Source organism: Salmo salar, chromosome 02, assembly GCF_965601325.2.
Source record: "Salmo salar chromosome 02, fSalSal1, whole genome shotgun sequence".
Lineage (NCBI taxonomy): Eukaryota > Metazoa > Chordata > Actinopteri > Salmoniformes > Salmonidae > Salmo > Salmo salar.
In genome coordinates, this window is record NC_138292.1 from 6778943 (window position 1) to 6801744 (window position 22802).

The 22802-nt window shown below is 43.8% G+C and overlaps 4 protein-coding genes across 4 annotated transcripts in view; 2 read left to right on the top strand and 2 right to left on the bottom strand.

Moving 5' to 3' along the window:
- Nucleotides 1–2393, top strand: part of LOC123727735 (TBC1 domain family member 31) — a 28406-nt gene extending 26013 nt beyond the window's left edge. Inside the window, exons 21-22 of the mRNA XM_082959291.1 lie at nucleotides 1332–1481; nucleotides 1822–2393. Coding sequence (XP_082815417.1) covers nucleotides 1332–1481; nucleotides 1822–1946 — 275 coding nt within the window. The 3' untranslated portion in view covers nucleotides 1947–2393. The remainder of the gene's footprint in view (nucleotides 1–1331; nucleotides 1482–1821) is intronic.
- A 3063-nt stretch (nucleotides 2394–5456) lies between these two features.
- On the top strand, nucleotides 5457–11367 carry LOC106595738 (uncharacterized). Its single transcript, XM_082959315.1, has 4 exons — nucleotides 5457–6397; nucleotides 6890–7057; nucleotides 8315–8439; nucleotides 9816–11367. Exons 1-4 carry the CDS (start codon nucleotides 6095–6097, stop codon nucleotides 10972–10974), a joined length of 1755 nt encoding a protein of 584 aa, XP_082815441.1. The 5' UTR covers nucleotides 5457–6094; the 3' UTR covers nucleotides 10975–11367.
- Nucleotides 11368–11458: 91 nt separating this feature from the next.
- ch076 (CH076 protein) lies at nucleotides 11459–13454 on the bottom strand. The gene is made up of 6 exons (NM_001141473.2): nucleotides 13263–13454; nucleotides 13072–13167; nucleotides 12824–12967; nucleotides 12346–12650; nucleotides 11938–12070; nucleotides 11459–11717 (listed from the first exon to the last, which is right to left on the bottom strand). The coding sequence occupies exons 1-6, from the start codon at nucleotides 13368–13370 to the stop codon at nucleotides 11547–11549; spliced, it is 957 nt and encodes a 318-aa protein (NP_001134945.1). The 5' UTR covers nucleotides 13371–13454; the 3' UTR covers nucleotides 11459–11546.
- A 116-nt stretch (nucleotides 13455–13570) lies between these two features.
- LOC106594904 (zinc fingers and homeoboxes protein 1) lies at nucleotides 13571–22770 on the bottom strand. Its single transcript, XM_082959314.1, has 6 exons — nucleotides 22244–22770; nucleotides 21453–21740; nucleotides 20113–20609; nucleotides 19722–19943; nucleotides 19339–19500; nucleotides 13571–19213 (listed from the first exon to the last, which is right to left on the bottom strand). Exons 2-6 carry the CDS (start codon nucleotides 21616–21618, stop codon nucleotides 17720–17722), a joined length of 2541 nt encoding a protein of 846 aa, XP_082815440.1. The 5' UTR covers nucleotides 21619–21740; nucleotides 22244–22770; the 3' UTR covers nucleotides 13571–17719.
- Nucleotides 22771–22802: the final 32 nt, after the last annotated feature.

A 22802-nucleotide genomic window follows, 5' to 3' on the forward strand; every position in this document is an offset into this window, starting at 1 on the left:
CCTCTAAGCTAATAGTTGATGTTGAAGGTTAGTGTTCCTCTAAGCTAATAGTTGATGTTGAAGGTTACAGTGTTCCTCTAAGCTAATAGTTGATGTTGCAGTGTTCCTCTAAGCTAATAGTTGATGTTGAAGATTACAGTGTTCCTCTAAGCTAATAGTTGATGTTGAAGGTTGCAGTGTTCCTCTAAGCTAATAGTTGATGTTGAAGGTTATAGTGTTCCTCTAAGCTAATAGTTGATGTTGAAGGTTACAGTGTTCCTCTAAGCTAATAGTTGATGTTGAAGGTTGCAGTGTTCCTCTAAGCTAATAGTTGATGTTGAAGGTTGCAGTGTTCCTCTAAGCTAATAGTTGCAGTGTTCCTCTAAGCTAATAGTTGATGTTGAAGGTTACAGTGTTCCTCTAAGCTAATAGTTGATGTTGAAGGTTACAGTGTTCCTCTAAGCTAATAGTTGATGTTGTAGGTTACAGTGTTCCTCTAACCTAATAGTTGATGTTGAAGGTTGCAGTGTTCCTCTAAGCTAATAGTTGATGTTGAACGTTGCAGTGTTCCTCTAAGCTAATAGTTGATGTTGCAGTGTTCCTCTAAGCTAATAGTTGATGTTGAAGGTTAATGTTCCTCTAAGCTAATAGTTGATGTTGAAGGTTGCAGTGTTCCTCTAAGCTAATAGTTGATGTTGAAGGTTAATGTTCCTCTAAGCTAATAGTTGATGTTGAAGGTTGCAGTGTTCCTCTAAGCTAATAGTTGATGTTGAAGGTTGCAGTGTTCCTCTAAGCTAATAGTTGATGTTGAAGGTTGCAGTGTTCCTCTAAGCTAATAGTTGATGTTGAAGGTTGCAGTGTTCCTCTAAGCTAATAGTTGATGTTGAAGGTTGCAGTGTTCCTCTAAGCTAATAGTTGATGTTGAAGGTTGCAGTGTTCCTCTAAGCTAATAGTTGATGTTGAAGGTTGCAGTGTTCCTCTAAGCTAATAGTTGATGTTGAAGGTTGCAGTGTTCCTCTAAGCTAATAGTTGATGTTGAAGGTTGCAGTGTTCCTCTAAGCTAATAGTTGATGTTGAAGGTTACAGTGTTCCTCTAAGCTAATAGTTGATGTTGAAGGTTACAGTGTTCCTCTAAGCTAATAGTTGATGTTGAAGGTTGCAGTGTTCCTCTAACCTAATAGTTGATGTTGAAGGTTGCAGTGTTCCTCTAAGCTAATAGTTGATGTTGAAGGTTAATGTTCCTCTAAGCTAATAGTTGATGTTGAAGGTTGCAGTGTTCCTCTAAGCTAATAGTTGATGTTGAAGGTTGCAGTGTATGGGGTGTTGGTGACTAATACAGTGTGTTTTGGCAGGTCAACAGTGGGAGATGAGAGCCAGGTCTCCGTGCTCCACTAGTGGCCTGCTTCACAATCCTGTTGCTTCTCCTGGTCAGTCTCAACAACGTCACAGTCCCAACAACATCTGTCTAAACAACCAGTCCACCTCAGACGACTCCACTTGCTGTGAGTGTTTCTGACTGTCCGTACCACATTTTGATTTATTTCACCAGGTAGGCCAGTTGAGAACAAGTTCTCATTTACAACTGCGACCTGGCCAAGATAAAGCAAAGCAGTGCGACAAAAACAACAGTTACAAATGTACAGTCAATAACAATAGAAAAATCTACAGTCACTGTTTCTACCACCATATTTCCAGATCTATACTCCAGCAGAAAATATCAACAGAATTCAGATCTACCAAGACGTTCAGTGTTCCCAATGTGCCCGATCCCACTGTAATCTTGCTGAGTTTACATCCATACAGTGAGTCCCTGAAGAGTCCTGTGATGTCTTGTTTTCTCAGTCTCTCTGGACCGGGGTCGAGGGGAGCTGGACTGCAGAGAGAGGGAGTTGATGCAGGACATCAGAGAGCTGCGGCAGAAACTGGCGGCCCGCGGCAAAAACTCAAACTCTACCACCTCCCAGTAACCACGACACACAAACACACCATCTCTCAGGGGTCAGCTGTGCCTTTTGTTTTGCATATCTAGACTTGAAAAGGAAACTGAAATGTTTTGTGGTTTTCTGCTCGTTTATCCGTTTGAAAGAAGATGCTGATATTTTTTAACAAACAGCTGTCCACTAACCACAACCCTGGTGTTGACTAGTCAAACAGGGATTCAATGAAAGCCTTCCATGGTCTTAATGAGATTTGTAGCAAAACCCTCTCCTGTGTGTATTTATATTTTGTTATTTAAGTTGTTTTTAAGTATTGTTGAATCAACTTTGAGTCATTTCATCTCTGCCTTGTTGACTAGTTTCAGTCTTTGACAGACTATACTCACCAGTCGTGCTTTTGGTCTGATGGTGACTTATGGCTTGCTTATCTCATAGGTATCCAGGTAATTAACCTTAATAAAGCCTTATCAAATCAAATTGTATTTGTCAGATGCTTGGTAAACAACAGGTGTGGACTAACAGTGAAATGCTTGGTAAACAACAGGTGTGGACTAACAGTGAAATGCTTGGTAAACAACAGGTGTGGACTAACAGTGAAATGCTTGGTAAACAACAGGTGTGGACTAACAGTGAAATGCTTGGTAAACAACAGGTGTGGACTAACAGTGAAATGCTTGGTAAACAACAGGTGTGGACTAACAGTGAAATGCTTGGTAAACAACAGGTGTGGACTAACAGTGAAATGCTTGGTAAACAACAGGTGTGGACTAACAGTGAAATGCTTGGTAAACAACAGGTGTGGACTAACAGTGAAATGCTTGGTAAACAACAGGTGTGGACTAACAGTGAAATGCTTGGTAAACAACAGGTGTGGACTAACAGTGAAATGCTTGGTAAACAACATGTGTGGACTAACAGTGAAATGCTTGGTAAACAACAGGTGTGGACTAACAGTGAAATGCTTGGTAAACAACATGTGTGGACTAACAGTGAAATGCTTGGTAAACAACAGGTGTGGACTAACAGTGAAATGCTTGGTAAACAACAGGTGTGGACTAACAGTGAAATGCTTGGTAAACAGCAGGTGTGGACTAACAGTGAAATGCTTGGTAAACAACAGGTGTGGACTAACAGTGAAATGCTTGGTAAACAACAGGTGTGGACTAACAGTGAAATGCAGACTGACTGGTCCTTCACAACAATACAGAGAGAAAGAAAATAGAGAAATAAAACAGGTAATAATATGAGTTATAATACATACACAGGGTGAGTAACGATAACTTGGCTATACACACAGGGTGAGTAACTAACTTGGATATGCACACAGGGTGAGTAACGATAACTTGGCTATACACACAGGGTGAGTAACGATAACTTGGATATGCACACAGGGTGAGTAACGATAACGGATATACACACAGGGTGAGTAACGATAACTTGGCTATACACACAGGGTGAGTAACTAACTTGGATATGCACACAGGGTGAGTAACGATAACTTGGCTATACACACAGGGTGAGTAACTAACTTGGATATGCACACAGGGTGAGTAACGATAACTTGGCTATACACACAGGGTGAGTAACAATAACTTGGCTATACACACAGGGTGAGTAACGATAACTTGGCTATACACACAGGGTGAGTAACGATAACTTGGCTATACACACAGGGTGAGTAACGATAACTTGGCTATACACACAGGGTGAGTAACGATAACTTGGCTATGCACACAGGGTGAGTAACGATAACTTGGCTATGCACACAGGGTGAGTAACGATAACTTGGATATACACACAGGGTGAGTAACGATAACTTGGCTATACACACAGGGTGAGTAACGATAACTTGGATATGCACACAGGGTGAGTAACGATAACTTGGCTTCAATCAGTGTAGATGAAGGGGAGGAAACGGGTTAAAGAAGGATTTTTAAGCCTTGAGACAATTGAGACATGGATTGTGTATGTGTAACATTCAGAGGGTGAATGGGCAAGACAAAGATTGAAGTGCCTTTGAACGGGGTATGGCAGTAGGTGTCAAGAACTGCAACGCTGCTGGGTTTTTTCACGCTCAACGGTTTCAACACCCAAAGGACATCCAGCCAACTTGACACAACTGTGGGAAGCATTGGAATCAACATGGGCCAGCATCCCTGTGGAACGCTTTCGACACAGTGAGAGAGTGATAGACACACATTGCAGTGACAAGTCTGTGAAGAGTGCAGTCAGGTGTTATCAGCCTCCACTGAGCTGATCAGACAGCCATGTTCACCTCTGTCACTCAACTAGAGGGAGTGCTTTAAACAGCAGGTCTCTGTCACGCTCTCAATCCCATAACAGCTCACCTGTCCCCCCCAGCACACTGCAACCCACAGGTGGAATGTACTCATAGAAATAACAATACTAGACTGGGCATCCCCATTCAAGTCAACGTAATTCTACTTCTATGGGTGTAGCCAACTGTACAACTGATTGGGGGGGGCAGGGCTCAGAAACCTCACAGCTGCTACTCCATCCCTGTCTGTCTCCACCAGGGTTTTTCACTCAGTAGCAGCAGTAGGTAACTACAGGTAATACGTGTTGATCAGAGAGCCTTGTACAGCTTCACTATGAACCTGCAAAGCAACGGCCTGTCTGTTCAGTGGTACCTGAAGTCCAAGCCGGTGGGAAAGGTGAGGCGGCGTGTACAGGAGATGAAAAACCCATCTGTCTCCCTGGTGTCGGGCGACATTGACCTCAGCCACAACGAGAGCACCAGATTGGCCATGGACGCCTTGCTGAACCAGGGATTGGACATGTACCAGGAAGTATTGGCCGGAGAGGGCGAGGTGGACTTCCTGTCCAAGGAGGAGAAAGGTTGGTCTTTTTTTCTACTCTGTTCCTCCTATCTACCTTAAACCATCAGTCTATTCCTCCTCTTATCTACCTTAACCCATCAGTCTGTTCCTCCTCTTATCTACCTTAACCCATCAGTCTGTTCCTCCTCCTATCTACCTTAAACCATCAGTCTGTTCCTCCTCTTATCTACCTTAAACCATCAGTCTGTTCCTCCTCTTATCTACCTTAAACCATCAGTCTGTTCCTGACTCCTCTTATCTACCTTAAACCATCAGTCTGTTCCTCCTCTTATCTACCTTAACCCATCAGTCTGTTCCTGACTCCTCTTATCTACCTTAAACCATCAGTCTGTTCCACCTCTTATCTACCTTAAACCATCAGTCTGTTCCTGACTCCTCTTATCTACCTTAAACCATCAGTCTGTTCCTCCTCTTATCTACCTTAAACCATCGGTCTGTTCCTCCTCTTATCTACCTTAAACCATCAGTCTGTTCCTCCTCTTATCTACCTTAAACCATCAGTCTGTTCCTCCTCTTATCTACCTCAAACCATCAGTCTATTCCTCCTCTTATCTACCTTAAACCATCAGTCTGTTCCACCTCTTATCTACCTTAACCCATCAGTCTGTTCCTGACTCCTCTTATCTACCTTAACCCATCAGTCTGTTCCTGACTCCTCTTATCTACCTTAAACCATCAGTCTGTTCCTGACTCCTCTTATCTACCTTAAACCATCAGTCTGTTCCTCCTCTTATCTACCTTAAACCATCAGTCTATTCCTCCTCTTATCTACCTTAAACCATCAGTCTGTTCCTCCTCTTATCTACCTTAAACCATCAGTCTGTTCCTCCTCTTATCTACCTTAAACCATCAGTCTGTTCCTCCTCTTATCTACCTTAAACCATCAGTCTGTTCCTCCTCTTATCTACCTTAAACCATCAGTCTGTTCCTGACTCCTCTTATCTACCTTAAACCATCAGTCTGTTCCTCCTCTTATCTACCTTAAACCATCAGTCTGTTCCTCCTCTTATCTACCTTAAACCATCAGTCTGTTCCTCCTCTTATCTACCTTAAACCATCAGTCTGTTCCTCCTCTTATCTACCTTAAACCATCAGTCTGTTCCTCCTCTTATCTACCTTAAACCATCAGTCTGTTCCTCCTCTTATCTACCTTAAACCATCAGTCTGTTCCTCCTCTTATCTACCTTAAACCATCAGTCTGTTCCTCCTCTTATCTACCTTAAACCATCAGTCTGTTCCAGTACTGTATTTGTTGCACAACTGTAAAGGGCTTCCTCCCTGAGAAGCATTGTGTAAAAAGCACTAGATATTAAGCCAATGTATTATCACTTATGTTTTTTTAAAGGTTATATCCTGGAGAACACTACAGACCTGAGCACCAGCAGTCTGTGTGGGACGGAGAGTGACGACCAGGCAGAGGGCTCCACCACCTCTTCCCAGACAGACACCTGTTGTCCATCCGTGTCTGAGAGCGAGCCCCCTGGCTTGGACCATGGCTGGCCAGCAGAGGACTGGAGCTACCGCCTGCAGGGCGAACCCAGTGTAGAGGTCTACTTCCAGTCTGATAGAGCAGCCAGCATGAAAGACCTGCTCAGAGAGTTCATCAGCAAGGCCACAATGGTACGTGATATAACTTTCACTGTTAACTATTTGGAGATGTCAATCTACTGTCATGATTATACCTACATTATATTTTTGCAGCTGTTTACAAAGTTGGATAATGATGTGATGAGAGTTTGATCAAGCAGATTCAGTACCGTCTATAATTAAGCAATAAGGCCCAAGGAGGTGTGGTATATGGCCACTATACCACAGCTAAAGGCTGTTCTTAAGCACGACGCAACGCAGAGTGCCTGGATACAGCCCGTAGCTGTGGTATATTGGCCATATACCACAAACCCCGATGTGCCTTATTGCTATTATAAACTGGTTACCAACGTAATTAGAGCAGTAAAAATAAATCTTCTCATACCCGTGGTATACGGTCTGATATACCACGGCTGTCAGCCAATCAGCATTCAGGGCTCGAACCACCCAGTTTATAATACCAAGTACATAATAACTAATAATGTGGAAGATACCAATCACAGCAAACATGTGATATGTCTGCAGGTTCTGGCCATTGTAATGGACACATTCAGTGATGTGGAGATGTTCTGTGACATACTGGAGGCAACCAGGAAGAGGAACGTGTTGGTCTACCTGCTCCTGGACCATATCAACCTGCAGGTCTTTGTCAACATGTGTGAGATGCTACAGATCAACAGTAATCATCTCACTGTGAGTCTCTGCTTATGGTCCTTTTCATCATGATATTTAGATGACACTAATGATTGTAAAAGGTGGGGAGGCAGGTAGCCTAGTGGTTAGAGCGGCAGGTAGCCTAGTGGTTAGAGCGGCAGGTAGCCTAGTGGTTAGAGCGGCAGGTAGCCTAGTGGTTAGAGCGGCAGGTAGCCTAGTGGTTAGAGCGGCAGGTAGCCTAGTGGTTAGAGCGGCAGGTAGCCTAGTGGTTAGAGCGGCAGGTAGCCTAGTGGTTAGAGCGGCAGGTAGCCTAGTGGTTAGAGCGGCAGGTAACCAAGTGGTTAGAGCGGCAGGTAGCCTAGTGGTTAGAGCGGCAGGTAGCCTAGTGGTTAGAGCGGCAGGTAGCCTAGTGGTTAGAGCGGCAGGTAGCCTAGTGGTTAGAGCGGCAGGTAGCCTAGTGGTTAGAGCGGCAGGTAGCCTAGTGGTTAGAGCGGCAGGTAGCCTAGTGGTTAGAGCGGCAGGTAGCCAAGTGGTTAGAGCGGCAGGTAGCCTAGTGGTTAGAGCGGCAGGTAGCCTAGTGGTTAGAGCGGCAGGTAGCCTAGTGGTTAGAGCGGCAGGTAGCCAAGTGGTTAGAGCGGCAGGTAGCCTAGTGGTTAGAGCGGCAGGTAGCCTAGTGGTTAGAGCGGCAGGGAGCCTAGTGGTTAGAGCGGCAGGTAGCCTAGTGGTTAGAGCGGCAGGTAGCCTAGTGGTTAGAGCGGCAGGTAGCCTAGTGGTTAGAGCGGCAGGTAGCCAAGTGGTTAGAGCGGCAGGTAGCCAAGTGGTTAGAGCGGCAGGTAGCCAAGTGGTTAGAGCGGCAGGTAGCCTAGTGGTTAGAGCGGCAGGTAGCCTAGTGGTTAGAGCGGCAGGTAGCCTAGTGGTTAGAGCGGCAGGTAGCCTAGTGGTTAGAGCGGCAGGTAGCCTAGTGGTTAGAGCGGCAGGTAGCCTAGTGGTTAGAGCGTTGGGCCAGTAACCGAAAGGTTGCAAGATCGAATTCCCGAGGTAAAAAGGTAAAAATCTGTCGTTCTGCCCCTGAACAAGGAAGTTAACCCACTGTTCCTAGGCTGTCATTGTAAATTAGAGTTTGTTCTTAACTGACTTGCCTGGTTAAATATATATATATATATTTTTTTTTTAAAAGGTACACCTTTCAGACATTTCATCTTTTTAACTTTACTGTAAACTAGCAATTTGATGATAGCTTTTTGTGTTTGTCATTCACTCACTGCTACATGAAATGCCACCGTATTCTGTCTGCAGAAAATGTCGGTCCGTAGTATACAAGGAGAGACGTATTGTGCAAAGTCTGGAAGGAAAGTCACTGGACAGATCAAAGAGAAGTTCATGATCATTGACTGCACTTCAGTGCTGGCTGGATCATACAGGTACATTTCTGTTGTATAATTAGCTAATAGTCACATCAATGTCACAATCACAATGGTTGATCTCATTCTGAATAGATCAATGATATGATGGTTGATGTCATCCTGAATAGGTAGATCAATGTTATGATGGTTGATGTCATTCTGAATAGATCAATGTTATGATGGTTGATGTCATTCTGAATAGGTAGATCAATGTTATGATGGTTGATGTCATTCTGAATAGGTAGATCAATGTTATGATGGTTGATGTCATTCTGAATAGGTAGATCAACATTATGATGGTTGATGTCATTCTGAATAGGTAGATCAATGTTATGATGGTTGATGTCATTCTGAATAGGTAGATCAATGTTATGATGGTTGATGTCATTCTGAATAGATCAATGTTATGATGGTTGATGTCATTCTGAATAGGTAGATCAATGTTATGATGGTTGATGTCATTCTGAATAGGTAGATCAATGTTATGATGGTTGATGTCATTCTGAATAGGTAGATCAATGTTATGATGGTTGATGTCATTCTGAATAGGTAGATCAATGTTATGATGGTTGATGTCATTCTGAATAGGTAGATCAACATTATGATGGTTGATGTCATTCTGAATAGGTAGATCAATGTTATGATGGTTGATGTCATTCTGAATAGGTAGATCAACATTATGATGGTTGATGTCATTCTGAATAGGTAGATCAACATTATGATGGTTGATGTCATTCTGAATAGATCAATGCTTTGATGGTTGATGTCATTCTGAATAGGTAGATCAATGTTATGATGGTTGATGTCATTCTGAATAGGTAGATCAACATTATGATGGTTGATGTCATTCTGAATAGGTAGATCAATGTTATGATGGTTGATGTCATTCTGAATAGATAGATCAATGTTATGATGGTTGATGTCATTCTGAATAGGTAGATCAATGTTATGATGGTTGATGTCATTCTGAATAGATCAATGTTATGATGGTTGATGTCATTCTGAATAGGTAGATCAACATTATGATGGTTGATGTCATTCTGAATAGGTAGATCAATGTTATGATGGTTGATGTCATTCTGAATAGGTAGATCAACATTATGATGGTTGATGTCATTCTGAATAGGTAGATCAATGTTATGATGGTTGATGTCATTCTGAATAGGTAGATCAACGTTATGATGGTTGATGTCATTCTGAATAGGTAGATCAACATTATGATGGTTGATGTCATTCTGGTTGATGTCATTCTGAATAGGTAAATCAAAGTTTGACGTCATTCTGAATAGGTAGATCAATGCATTATGACTCAGTTGTTTACAATTATGATGCTTGTTTGAATTTTCAGCAATGTTTGTAGTAGTAATATTTGTTCATTGTGGTCTATTCCTCAGTTTCACCTGGCTGTCCTGGCAGGTCCACAGAAGCCTGGCTGTACTCTTCAAGGGCAGCGCGGTCGAGCCTTTCGACCTGGAGTTTAGGAAGCTCTATGCCAGCTCCAAGCCTGTACCAGCCTTCCTCTCAGTGGCAACGGAGTTCAACCTGACCAGGCCGCTTATCACCCATCAAGCAGCAGCCACCTCAACCCCACTGACAAACCTTCCTTGCCCCAGTCCTGGTACCACAACCCAGAACAGAAACTTCAACAACCAGGCTATGGTTCAACCAACCACCACAGTCCAGCTCAGATACTCTGGCCAAACCCCAACGGTTCAGCCAACTACAACCTCCCAGCAGAGACACCCCAACACAACAGCACCACCAACCTCCCAGCACAGACACCCCAACACTCAGCCAACCTCCCAGCAGAGACACCCCAACACTCAGCCAACAGCACCACCAACCTCCCAGCACAGACACCCCAACACTCAGCCAACAGCACCACCAACCTCCCAGCAGAGACACCCCAACACTCAGCCAACAGCACCACCAACCTCCCAGCACAGACACCCCAACACTCAGCCAACAGCACCACCAACCTCCCAGCAGAGACACCCCAACACTCAGCCAACAGCACCACCAACCTCCCAGCACAGACACCCCAACACTCAGCCAACAGCACCACCAACCTCCCAGCACAGACACCCCAACACTCAGCCAACAGCACCACCAACCTCCCAGCAGAGACACCCCAACACTCAGCCAACAGCACCACCAACCTCCCAGCAGAGACACCCCAACACTCAGCCAACCTCCCAGCAGAGACACCCCAACACTCAGCCAACCTCCCAGCAGAGACACCCCAACACTCAGCCAACAGCACCACCAACCTCCCAGCAGAGACACCCCAACACTCAGCCAACCTCCCAGTGCTTGGTGAATCAGCCTTACTACACAGGTCCCCGGAGCCACAGGTTTGACTGGATCACACAGAGACACACTGCAACCAGGCCCGTCATGTTCCAGAGAACCTTCTCCAGTGATTATAGTACTGGAGACAACCTGACCTGGCGACCCTTTAACAGCAATTACCTTCTTTATGGAGGGACAACCGGATTGTTGGACAGACACCCACTTCTCAAGACTGGCCAGTGGTTTACTGTTCCTAAATAACTGAAATGGCATCATACTGAAATTTGACAGTACACCCTGTGAGGTCAATTATGTTCTCAACTGAAAATGGGCAAGTAACTGAGTAAATGTGCCTGTTTTCCTTTGCTTGATGCCTGGAGTACAGGAGTAGTACTTCAATCACATCATTATCTCATAAGGATGATAATTGTCTGCCTCCAGGCTGAGAGCTTTGTGTTTCAGTACATGTTAATTCAATGGAGTCAAAACAACATGTCACAGACCCATCCACCCTGATTGAACCACCCTAAGTGACAGCCTAGTGATGTGTGCTACGCTTCTTAGCCAAGGGCCGGGCCTCTTAACATACCTTCTGATCCATACACTGTCGAGCGCGAGGTAATGCAGAATGGCAAATCAGTAGTTTTCTAAAATGTGTCCAACCTCACACTTTTTACAAATGGTTCTACTTTGAAATTCAATACAGCAATTATCTAATTCAACTTTACTGTAGATTGAAGTGTGACATTTAGACATTATTTAATTTCATAAGGCGGTCACCACATTGTTACACGCAGAAGTAAAAAATAAATCCATTCATCAAAATGTGTAGCCTAGTTAGGTTTTACAGAGGGTAGTTTAGGTCCATCCTTCTTCAGTACTCCTGTCTGTACCAGTCTGTTCCACCACCTGTCTTCAAAGTCCTTCAGAGAGAGACCTGCCAAGCTCTCTCCATCCTGGTTGTCCTCTCTCATCCTCTCTGGAATTACATCTTCTGACATCACCTGAAGGGCAAATCAATAACGATGCATGATCAATCTGGTCAGAAGCGTACCCTCTTACCTTTTCAGAACATGTGCATCGTCAATTGTAATACATCTAAAAGCAAAACCATGACATCTTGGTGCCAGCAAGCCTTTAATTTAAACATACCAGAAGATAATTTGATGAATAGACACCATGTGAGAACAGTAGTCTATGTACTGTGTCTCTAACCGGTCTCACCTCAGAGACTAGCTGTAGTGTGGTGTCTTTCGGTTCCAGACACCGTAGAGCCTCATCAGCCTTCTGTAGGGCTCTCTCACTGTTCTGGAGAACAAAGGATGACTGTTGGCCCTTTAATGCCCTGAGGACGAGTCTGGCAAGGCAACATAATACAGTCAAACAACCATCTTCACAAGACAAAGACTGTGCTAAACAGTGACATTTAGGATGAATGTGTAAATATGCTCTCTGCTTTAAGCCAAGGGCCAATTTCCCAGAGGTAAAGTAAGCCTTTAAACTGCACTAAGATGCACTTTCAATGGAGAATCTAAATATGTGTTTGGGAAACCAGTCCTAAAGACTGCCCAACAAGCTTGTAGCCATGGTATTCCATATAGAATCTCTGCTTGTCTCTCACTGATTATTTACCTGGCCCGGACAAAACACATGCAGGCCTTGAGCCAAACGCCGTCCCGCTCTTCCTTCAGTTGCTCCTCAGTCTGAGAGTCATCTCCCCGTTGAAGAGGACTGGAGCCTGAGGGTGATGACAGAGACTGAAGGAGATGAAGGTAGCTTTGTGCCAGCTTCATCCAGTGCCACTGGTGGTAGGGGTGGAGAGAACACAGCTGCTGCAGACAAGTGACCTGGCTCCTGAGGTCTCCGAAGCGCTCGTGGACGTTCGCAGTCAGATGAAGTAGACCCGTGAGGTGACAGGTGTTGGAGGCTTCATTTTTCTGGCCATGGAATGAATTTCAAAACAAACATTTTACTACCTGGTATACTGTAACCACAGACAAGAGCTGGTTGGACAACAAGACTAGGTATTCTGTATTATTAATGTATAATAAAAACCATATTATGTTACAATGTATAAAGATAAGACTCACTCAACAGCAACGGTTCTTACAAGTGTTTCTGTGATCTCCAGGGCCTCCACTCTCTTCCCCAGGTGACAACAGCACCTTGCCATTCCCTCCATTATGTCCCGCCTAATGGTCAGGTTGCCGTCAGGGATATAGGAAAGGCAGGTAGTGTAGGCGTTTAAAGCTTCCTGGGGAAATGGATATAGTTAACAGATGAGAAACGCATTTGGATACTAGATGGATATGATAGACAATGTGTAACTAAATTACTCAAGGGAAGAGGGGTCAATACCTGGAAGTTCTTTCGCCTGTACGCCATATCAGCTCGAAATTTGAAGATCTTTTGCTTCTCCAAAATGTCCTCTGTGTCGATGCTCTCCCAAAACCACTGTTGAAATAGACAACATAGTTCAAAATATCCATACATTGCAATGCTAGCAAAAAAAATGATGCTACTTAACGTTGGGTAGCGAGTTAACTCACCTCTGCTTCACAGAACTTTGCATTGTAAGACGACAGTGCAACAACAGTTGGCTTCGCTCTTGATTCCTCGAACACCGAATCGTCAAAGGTGCTACCGAAAATCTCCATTTCAAACGATGACAGTGAATTCAAATTTTACCGACACTAAAAAACAAAACAAACGTCAACGTGTGCAGTGTTACAAGCTAATATGACCGTTGGGAAACAGAAAAAAATAGAATGTGTTCCGGGGTGATATGTTCCAATGACAGAGGCTTTACTTTCTTCAATGAAATGCTCTATTTTCTATAAGAGAAACTCCAGTCATATTTTGAAGGTAAATATTTTATAAAGACACCAAAATACACGCCTTTTCGTCCAAATGTATTGTATTTTGTCCTCAAAACAACTATAAAATATATATTTGTCTAAATCAAGCCACAGCCTCAAAAAACAGTTTGATTTCAATTAAAAAGCATTGCAAAGTCTATGGCTCAGGGGACTAAAGCTTTTTCCACTGAGTTTTCAGCTCCAAGGCTACTCTGTCTCAACATTAAAAATTCCTTGGTTTACCATAATGTTTGCAATTAAACTCAATTTTCCCAAAGCACCTCGACATATCCAGAAACCAAACATTCTTCTCATAGATAACTTAATAAATACAGTAGGAGAAAGGAGACTGACTGACATTATCCATTATAGCTGTAGCTAGCAGAATAGTATATTAAAAAGACAGGTTAAAAGATTGTGTGCACAATCTAATAGGAAAACTGTTAAGCATGTATTAAAGTTACGTATTCAACTGTTGGGTATTAGTACTAAACAAGCACCTTTCTAAATATTGAGAAATAGCAAAGAGGACAGACAGGTAAGAATTATTGTACTAGGATAAAAACAGTCATGTACTATGGTCACAATGTCACGTCTACTGTACAAAAAAAAGAGTAACGTGGATACATTGAGAGTTGCCAACTGAAGAAGGCAAAGAGCCACCGGGCAAAAAATATATTTTTACACATTAACAGTAAAACGCCATACAAGCTATTAGTTGAAGTTGAGACAGGATTAATCATAAATAAAGATTATAAAACCATTAAAAACAACTTTTCTAATACAAGCACATAATGCTGTCTCATCTGCAGTCAGGTGATTATTTCATGCACTATATGGATCTCAAAATTCAAATGCATCTTCTACCTTAACTATGGTACAAATAACTGTTCCTGCATGAAAACGTTAACGATTTCACAGCATAACATGCAGCCCAATTTGAAATGTTTATGATGAGCATGGAACCCAGTGACCAGAGCATATAGGACATGGCTTACAGGTAAGAAACAAATGTCTTGGTTCTACTAATGTCAAAACCTGTCATTTAAATGACAGTTGGGGAGAGCATAGTCTGCAAACGTTTTCAAAATAAATGCAAAACAATACAAACATGCATCTGAACATACATTAGAAAAACACTTGTTCAAAAACAGCCCTGTATCAAGTCCTCCAACACTAGTCTTCATACATACAAGTACTGCAGTCTTAAAAACAATAAACTTTATACATAATTCAAACTCACGATACACGTTTCCAAGTCACCAGAGTTTCACATGATTGAAATAGGGACCCACATTGTGCCAGTTGGTTGTGCTGGAAGCAATAGGCCACATACAGTCCATTGATTTTCATTTGTGTCATATCAACACCCAACTTTAGAATTGATCCACAAGGAGGGGCAAGTCAATAAGGTGCATCCTCTTGAAAATATAATCATTTCAGAGGAGGACAATACAAGGCAAAATACTTAGTTTTACAGCGTTCAAAAGGAGCTCATATAGAAAGAGATTTGGTCTCTTAAAGCCATTAAAGGGTAGAAGGGATATAAGGTGCCTAATCAAAGTTGTTTTCCGCCACAAGAACATGTTAAAGAGATTCTCCGGTACTTTTGTATACATTTTAGCCAGTAGTTCTGAAAGTAGCATTCAGCTAAATTGTGTACTACCTCACATCACTGGCATAGAACACAGAGACCTTGCGGGGGGGTCTGAACACTGACACATCCAGTCCAAAGCAGGCGGTTTAAAAAAATACTTGGTAGTCGCAAAAGTTCCGGAGCATGTCTTTAATACAGTAGTGGGCAAAGTGCACAATTATAAGTGCTACACTGTCAGTTTCCTTCAGAGACACCACAGTATACAGTCCCAGTCAAAAGTTTGTCCACACCCACTCCTTCAAGGGTTTTTCTTTATTTTTACTATTTTCTACATTGTAGAATAATAGTGAAGACAAAACTATGAAATAACACATATGGAATCATGTAGTAACCAACAACAACAAAAAAGTGTTAAACAAATCAAATTATATGTTATATTTGAGATTCTTCAAAGTAGCCACATTTTGCCTTGACAGCTTTGCACTCTCTTGGTAGTCTCTCAACCAGCTTCATGAGGAATGCTTTTCCAACAGTCTTGAAGTAGTTCCCACATATGCTGAGCACTTGTAGGCTGCTTTTCCTTCACTCTGCAGTCGAACTCATCCCAAACCATCTCAATTGGGTTGAGGTCGGGTGATTCTGGAGGCCAGATCATCTGATGCAGCACTCCATCAGTCTCCTTCTCGGTCAAATAGCCCTTACACAGCCTGGAGGTGTGTTGGGTCATTGTCCTGTAGAAAAACAAATGATAGTCCCACTAAGAACAAACCAGATGGGATGGCGTATCGCTGCAGAATGCTGTGGTAGCCAGGCTAGTTAAGTGTGCCTTGAATTCTAAATAAATCACAGACAGTGTCACCAGCTAAGCACCCCCACACCTCCTCCTCCATGCTTCACAGTGGGAACTACACATGCAGAGATCATCCATTCACCTACTCTGCATCTCACAAAGACACGGCGGTTGGAACCAAAAATCTCAAATTTGGCCTACACACCAAAGGACAGATTTCCACCGGTCTAATGTCCATTGCTTGCGCCAGGAAACACGAGCAAGTCTCTTTTTCTTATTGGTGTGCTTTAGTAACGGTTTCTTTGCAGCAATTTGACCATGAAGGCCTGATTTATACAGTCTCCTCTGAACAGTTGATGTTGAGATGCGTCTGTTACTTGAACTCGGTAAAACATTTATTTGGGCTGCAATCTGAAGTGCAGTTAACGCAAATAAACTTATCCTCTGCACCAGAGGTAACTGAGTCTTCCTTTCCTGTGGCAATCCTCATGAGAGCTAGTTTCATCATAGCACTTAATGGTTTTTGCAACTGCACTTGAAGAAACGTTCAAAGCAGTCATCAAGGCAACTATTTTGAAGAATCTAAAATAAAAATATATAACACTTTTTTGGATACTACATGATTCCATGTGTTATTTCATAGTTTTGATGTCATCACTATTATTCTACAATGTAAAAAATAGTCAAAATAAAGAAAAACCCTGGAATGAGTAGGTGTCCAAACTTCTGACTGCTACTGTACATACTGGGCCTTCAGGCCCGTGTTCATAAAGCATCTTAGAGTACATATGTAATCTTTTACATTGTACAAAAGTACAGACTCAGAGCTTCGTAATGGTATATTATACACTACAGTTGGAGAAAGCTATGTAGCTTTAAAAATTGCTATTCTTGTATAACCAGTTTTGAGAAAAAGCCTTAAGGTTTTTTTTCCACACTTGCCAGAGAGCTCGAATTTGTTCACACCCTCTTAAGCCTTAGCCCCACCCATCTCTTTAAGGATTCACACGAGCTCATGAGTTGGTCTATGGACTCAGAATCTAAAAGGCTAAACTGATCCTAGATCAGCACTCCTACTCTCGAGTCCCTTGGTTTCTAAGTCTTTCATAGTACAGGAGTCCACATTCAATAGTTAACTTTGGCACCGCAGTTCCTCCAATCAATTTCAATGGGAACCCATAATATAATCTGATTTCACGTGATTCATTGCATTCATTCCATGAATGTACTTACAGTACTTTGTAATCTCTATAATAATAGGGATATATACACGAGAGACATTAGCCATTAAAAAAAGGACCTCTTAATTGCACATAAATAACTGTGCCGAATACTGTAGATTAACAAATGTCAATTTTCCATGAATTATCATCATATCAAATATTGTATTATCAATTGAATTTCAGCATTTTAATGTCTGACCAATTAATATTTAAAGTACTGTAATATGTAATTCTTGACTAGATTGACTAATGGCGCCACACTAGCACTGTAAAAAGGTGCACATATTGTTTGTGTTTGTATTGGTGGGATATTATCGCTCAGTCTTGCATTCAGACAGTACCCTTTAAAACACGTAAGAGAAAGCGAAATGTGTTTGTGCTGTTAGACTAAATCCAACGTTGTGTTCATTTGGGCACACCATACCAAAATGTTTTGCAACAGAAAGCAAAAATGGCATTTCTACTTGAACAATTCCATGTAGTCCCTCCCTGTTTCAGTCCATTTGGTGCCTAACGAACACAGCCCAGCTGTCCTTCACTACTCTGACTGAGTTTTTCTGGCACCCTGAGAGGGCTCCCAAGAATCACTTTCATCAGTGTCGTCATCCTCCTCCTCCTCCTCCTCATCTTCCTCACCCACCACGGTGTCATCCTGCTCTTCAGGTGCCATCTCATTCTCACCCAGCAACGCTTCCTCTTCCTGCTGGTCCACGTTTACCTCAGCATCCCCAAACGGATCAGCACCCATATCTTCCCTCTTGTGTATCTCAGCGAACCACTCTCTCACCTGCTCGTATCCCATACTAGACTTGGTCACAAGCTCATCCAGGTCCTGCTCATTCAACAACTTGTGCTTCAGGTAATACTCCTTCAGAATGTCTTTCCCAGACTTCAACTTGATGATGGGCAGTGGTGGTGACTTCTCCGTGCTGGTTGACCTCTTGGCCTTCCTGCTCCGAGACCTCCCCCAGCCTCGGTTACGTATCCTCCTCTTCCTGTTTTTGTTGCCGTTCAGTCCCTCTACATTGCCGCTCTGGTAGTGGAAGAACCACTTGAGGTTGCCGTTCTTGAAGGAGTACCGGGTATCTCCGAACCAGTTGACAACGTAGACCCTGGGCAGCCCACTCTCCTCTGCCAGCTTGTCATATTCCTCTGTGGAGGGCCACTGGGTACGGACAAAGGCACTCTTCAGGACGTGGAGCTGCTCAGGGGTTTTCTTTCCAATGTTCTTGTCCCCCCTGTTTGGCCGCCGGCCACCCGGAGGGGTCTGGGATCCTTTTCTAGACGAGGTGGCCTCGCTCTCCATCCGCTCTGCTCTCAGCTCAGGTGACTCTGCCTCCACTACCTTCCTCTTCTCTGTGAACCAGGCGTCGATCTCTCTCCGGGTCAGCTTGGTCTCCGTCCTCAGCCGGGTCAGTTCGTCGTCAGACGGAGTGCTTCCCTTCTGGTAACTCTCCTCAAGAACCACCAGCTGCTCTGGTGTCTTCTCCTTGAACTTCTGCAATGTGAAGTCTGGGAAGGAGTTCCAGGTCTTGGGGCGTGGCTCTTTCTCTTTGACGGATGGTGTGGGCGGTGGAGACTGAGGGGTCTCGTCGCTGGAGTCAATGACGATGGTGGTGCCGCTGCTGTGACCCCTGGGACTCTGGCTGTCATGGAACACGATGATGTTGCTGTTCTTGGAGTTGCGCTGGTTGTAGCGCGTGTCGCTGAACCACTTCTTGATCTCCCCTTTTGTGAGGCCGGTCAGCGTCATGAGCCTGGCGATCTCCACGTCGCTGGCGAAGTGGTTCTTCAGGTAGCTGGCTTTCAGCTCCGCCAGCTGCTCCTTGGACTTCTTGGGCCGCATTCCAAAGTGGTCGGCGCTGAGGGCCGAGTTCTCCTGTGGGGTCAGGGAGGGAGGCTGGACAGTGGTGGCTCTCTTCATCTCACTGACCGCTGGGCTGGTCTGGTGGGAGGACATCTTGGGGATCTGGCTGTGGCTTGGCATCCCTGCTACTGTCAAGGTGATGGGTGTGGTAACAGGCGTGCCAACCTGTTCAGAGTTTACAAAAGTTTCACTCACTCCACAATATTACAACAACTGACAAGACATATTGAGTTGAGAAACTATAAACAGAAAATATTACATCATCCACAATGTCATCAATAAGTACCAACCTGTGTAAAAACCAGGCCTGGCTGGCCTACTATCTGACAGGTCTGGAGGATAGACTGCAGGCCGTTGGTCGCAGCAGAGAGCTGGTGGGCCGGGATAACAGTGATGGTCTGAGGCACCGTGTGCACAGTCCCGTTGAACTGCTTTCTCCTAGCCTCCTCCACCTCAAATCAAAGTTTATTTGTCATATGCACAGGATAGACGCAATGTAAATGGAACAATAAAATGCATACTTGCAAGCGCCCCCTTCAACAGAGCGACAACAATTAAAACATATATATTCAATGAGTGAAAATATGTTTAAAAAAGCACAATTAAAAACACTATGTCCCCCAAAAATTTTTACTCTGGTATAAGACAAACATGAATCTAACAGAAAAAGCACCTCCTCAGGTGTCCAGCTGACCCCGTGCTTCAGACGCTGGGCAGAGAACCAGATCTTTATCTGTTCCTCACTGAATTTGGTCTGAGCCGACAGACCCAAGATCTCTGATACTGAAGGGTAGGGGAATTTCTTGTAGGTGTTGACCAGGACTGTGTTGGTATCCATGGATTGGTTGTATGAGGGGATACTGCTGACGGGGATGAGGAGCTGGGCTTGGGCGCTCTGTGGGGAGGGAGGGAGAAAGAGGATGCAAGAGAGAGGGTAGAGAGCAAGAGCAGAGAGAGAGGTTTTAGTCACTTATTTATCAGTAACATTACATAGTATCAACAGCAGTGAAAGGTGATTTGTTTTATACAATTTACAATTTCAAAGAATTTGAAAATATGATGACCTGCTGGGCCTGCAGAGCTGAGAGGACCTGGGCCAGACCAGGGGGGAGCTGGAGTCCAGACATATTGGCGCTGAGGACAGAAGATTTCTTCTGTTCTGATGACATCGTATTGGGAATGTTCAGGAGAACACTGTGTTTCATGGACTCAGTGTAATGTGGGCTCATCTTCTCTACAGGAGTGAGGGAACCCAGCCCCAGAGGTGCTTCGATAGGCTCCTGCTCCCCTTCACTCTCTCCCATCCCGTCGCTCTCCTCGGCTGCTTTCAGAGACACGGCGATCCTCTTCGGTTCCCATTTACCCCTCATTTTCATGATGGGGGTTTTGCTGAGTGAGATGCCAGCTGAGGCGGGGTCATCGCTCTCTTCCGTCTCATGCTGTGTGTAACCCCCATCCGAGAGAAGGTCACTGAGCGTCTGCTCCAGGGTTGGTTGGTTGCTGCGTTTCACTCCTGTGCAGGTGGCACCGTCCTCTCCGCTTGAATGACTGATGTCGTGCTCTGAAAAGGAAATTGCCCAGCTATGTTAGTTTAACTACATCAGAGAACAAGGGTCATTTTCAGGAGTAGAGCACACCATAGCAAAACGTTTTGAAACAGTAGGTCAATATGGGCATTTCATATAGGTTTCAAAAGCTTTTCTCCTGTTTAGTGACTACAGAACAAAAATAACACTTTGTCACATGCGTGGTAAACAACAGGTGTAGACTGCTTACTTACGGGCCGTTCCCAACAATGCAGAGAGAAAGATAAGAGAAAAGGAAAAGAATAACACAAGGAATATATCCACTGAGTAAAGATAACTAGGCTATATACAAGGGGTACCAGCACCGAGTCGATGTGCAGGGGTACGATGTAATTGAGGCAGATATGTACATATAGGTAGGGACAAAGAGACTAGGCAACAAGAAAGATAATAAACAGTAGCAGCAGTATATGTGATGACTTGAGAGTGCAAAAAGGGTCAATGCAGATAGTTAGTCCAGGTAGCTAGCTATTGGTTAACAGTTTTATGGCTTGGGGGTAGAAGCTGTTCAGGGTCCTGTTGGTTCCAGACTTGCCGTGCGGAAGCAGAAAGAACAGTCTATGACTTGGGTGGCTGGAGTCTGACAATTTTTAGGGCTTTCCTCTGACACCGCCTGGTATAAAGGTCCTGGATGGCATGAGCTCGGCCCCAATGATGTAACGGAACGTACGCACTACCCTCTGTAGCGCCTTGCGGTTGGATGCCAAGCAGTTGCCATACCAAGCGGTGATGCAGCCAGTCAAGATCGAGACAGGTGATTAACATTTCAAGAAAACGATGTGAGCAACATGTTGAAGATGAATAAAACCCTTCCCCACCTGTCTCTGGGTCAGTGGAGACCACAGCGGTGTCTGTAAGTCCCTCTGCAGCGCTCTCAGCTCCATCCTTCCCCTCCCCCACCTGCATGTCTGCATCCTGCTCCTCCATCACGTTAGAAGAAGGCAGGACCATGCAAGGTGTTGTTGACTTCCTCCTGCTTGCCATGGTGTAGGTAGGCTATCCTCCAAGATAACTTTGTTTAAAGAGATGTGTCTGGAATGGATTTGACCTTCCGCTAGTGATGGTTTGATTCACATACTAAAACCTCCAATATTTTCATCTGTGGACTGAAATAAAAAATATGTATTTGACAGGTTCCATCCAATATAGCTTCACTTGAACAGCTACAATCTGTATGGATTACTGCATAATGGTAATAGCACGTTCGTTGTACAGTAATTACAGTGAAGTTGAAACGTGTCCTAACTATATCTACCACCTTTTGCATGTGAAACCCATTACAATGATTATTTCTGCACACCAGTGCAACTTGTTTGTAGCTACTGTCTAGTTTGTAGCAGCTAGTCATTTACAATACGTTTGGATCCAATTGCTCTTAATGCCATTTGTTTATGTAGAAAAAAAACTATTGCTATCCAGTGTGACTATAGCAAATTCATAATCTTATTAGATTGCTAGCTATCCAGATCTAGCTAACTAACCTAGCTTCCATTTCTGCATCTAGCCAGCCAGTTTACACCTGGGATAGACATTGCGGCTGGAAGCCAAATACTGCAGCTAGCTAGCCACCACAGTAGGCAGTACAGCAGCTGAGTTTGCGTTTACTTACCAGGACAAGAGGTGGCTTCTGCGCAGGCTCTCCTGCCCCCCGCAAGTTGTCTTAGGTTCTCGTCTAATGTTAGCTAGCCTAGCTCTACAGTTCAGCCCGAGCTCTCTGCCGGACTGCAGTAGTTTTGCTCGGAGGCAGGAGAGTCCAGTTCACCGCTGTCTGCAGATGAAAACATGTAACATTTTCGCTGCAACAGTTCTTTTCCCGACTGATATCCCTTTACAGACGTATTCAAAAAGGCATTTAGCCACTACATTAGTCACCTCAAGCAAGCCATTTGTCCATCAAATTATATCACACTGTTTTTTTAATGGCAGTTAATGATTAAGCGGCGTCATCACGTTAATGCGATACGTCTTGACGTCATTCATAGGCGACATGTCACGCACGCATGGAGAAATGTTGCTTCAAATAAAATGTCTATCAACCAATACAAGCATTTAAAAAGTGACGGTCCTGACGTTGTATGTATACAGTATTTATCGTTACCGTCTGACGACAAAGAAAACATCACCTGAGGCTGCACCATGCTCAGTTTGTATTCCGCTATAAACAAGGA

What these genes read in the sequence shown, in the direction of transcription:
- LOC106594904 (XM_082959314.1), bottom strand. Translation starts at nt 21,618, where the DNA reads ATGGCAAGCAGGAGGAAGTCAACAACACCTTGCATGGTCCTGCCTTCT. An exon ending in TCAGCTGGACACCTGAGGAG is followed by an intron (nt 19,501 to 19,721) that starts GTGCTTTTTCTG and finishes CTTTGATTTGAG; the next exon opens with GTGGAGGAGGCTAGGAGAAA. An exon ending in CAGGCCTGGTTTTTACACAG is followed by an intron (nt 19,214 to 19,338) that starts GTTGGTACTTAT and finishes AACTCTGAACAG; the next exon opens with GTTGGCACGCCTGTTACCAC.
- LOC106595738 (XM_082959315.1), top strand. Translation starts at nt 6,095, where the DNA reads ATGTATTATCACTTATGTTTTTTTAAAGGTTATATCCTGGAGAACACT. An exon ending in TCAACAGTAATCATCTCACT is followed by an intron (nt 7,058 to 8,314) that starts GTGAGTCTCTGC and finishes TTCTGTCTGCAG; the next exon opens with AAAATGTCGGTCCGTAGTAT. An exon ending in GTGCTGGCTGGATCATACAG is followed by an intron (nt 8,440 to 9,815) that starts GTACATTTCTGT and finishes TCTATTCCTCAG; the next exon opens with TTTCACCTGGCTGTCCTGGC.
- ch076 (NM_001141473.2), bottom strand. Translation starts at nt 13,370, where the DNA reads ATGGAGATTTTCGGTAGCACCTTTGACGATTCGGTGTTCGAGGAATCA. An exon ending in CAAAGTTCTGTGAAGCAGAG is followed by an intron (nt 13,168 to 13,262) that starts GTGAGTTAACTC and finishes CTATTTCAACAG; the next exon opens with TGGTTTTGGGAGAGCATCGA. An exon ending in ACAGGCGAAAGAACTTCCAG is followed by an intron (nt 12,968 to 13,071) that starts GTATTGACCCCT and finishes CCATTTCCCCAG; the next exon opens with GAAGCTTTAAACGCCTACAC.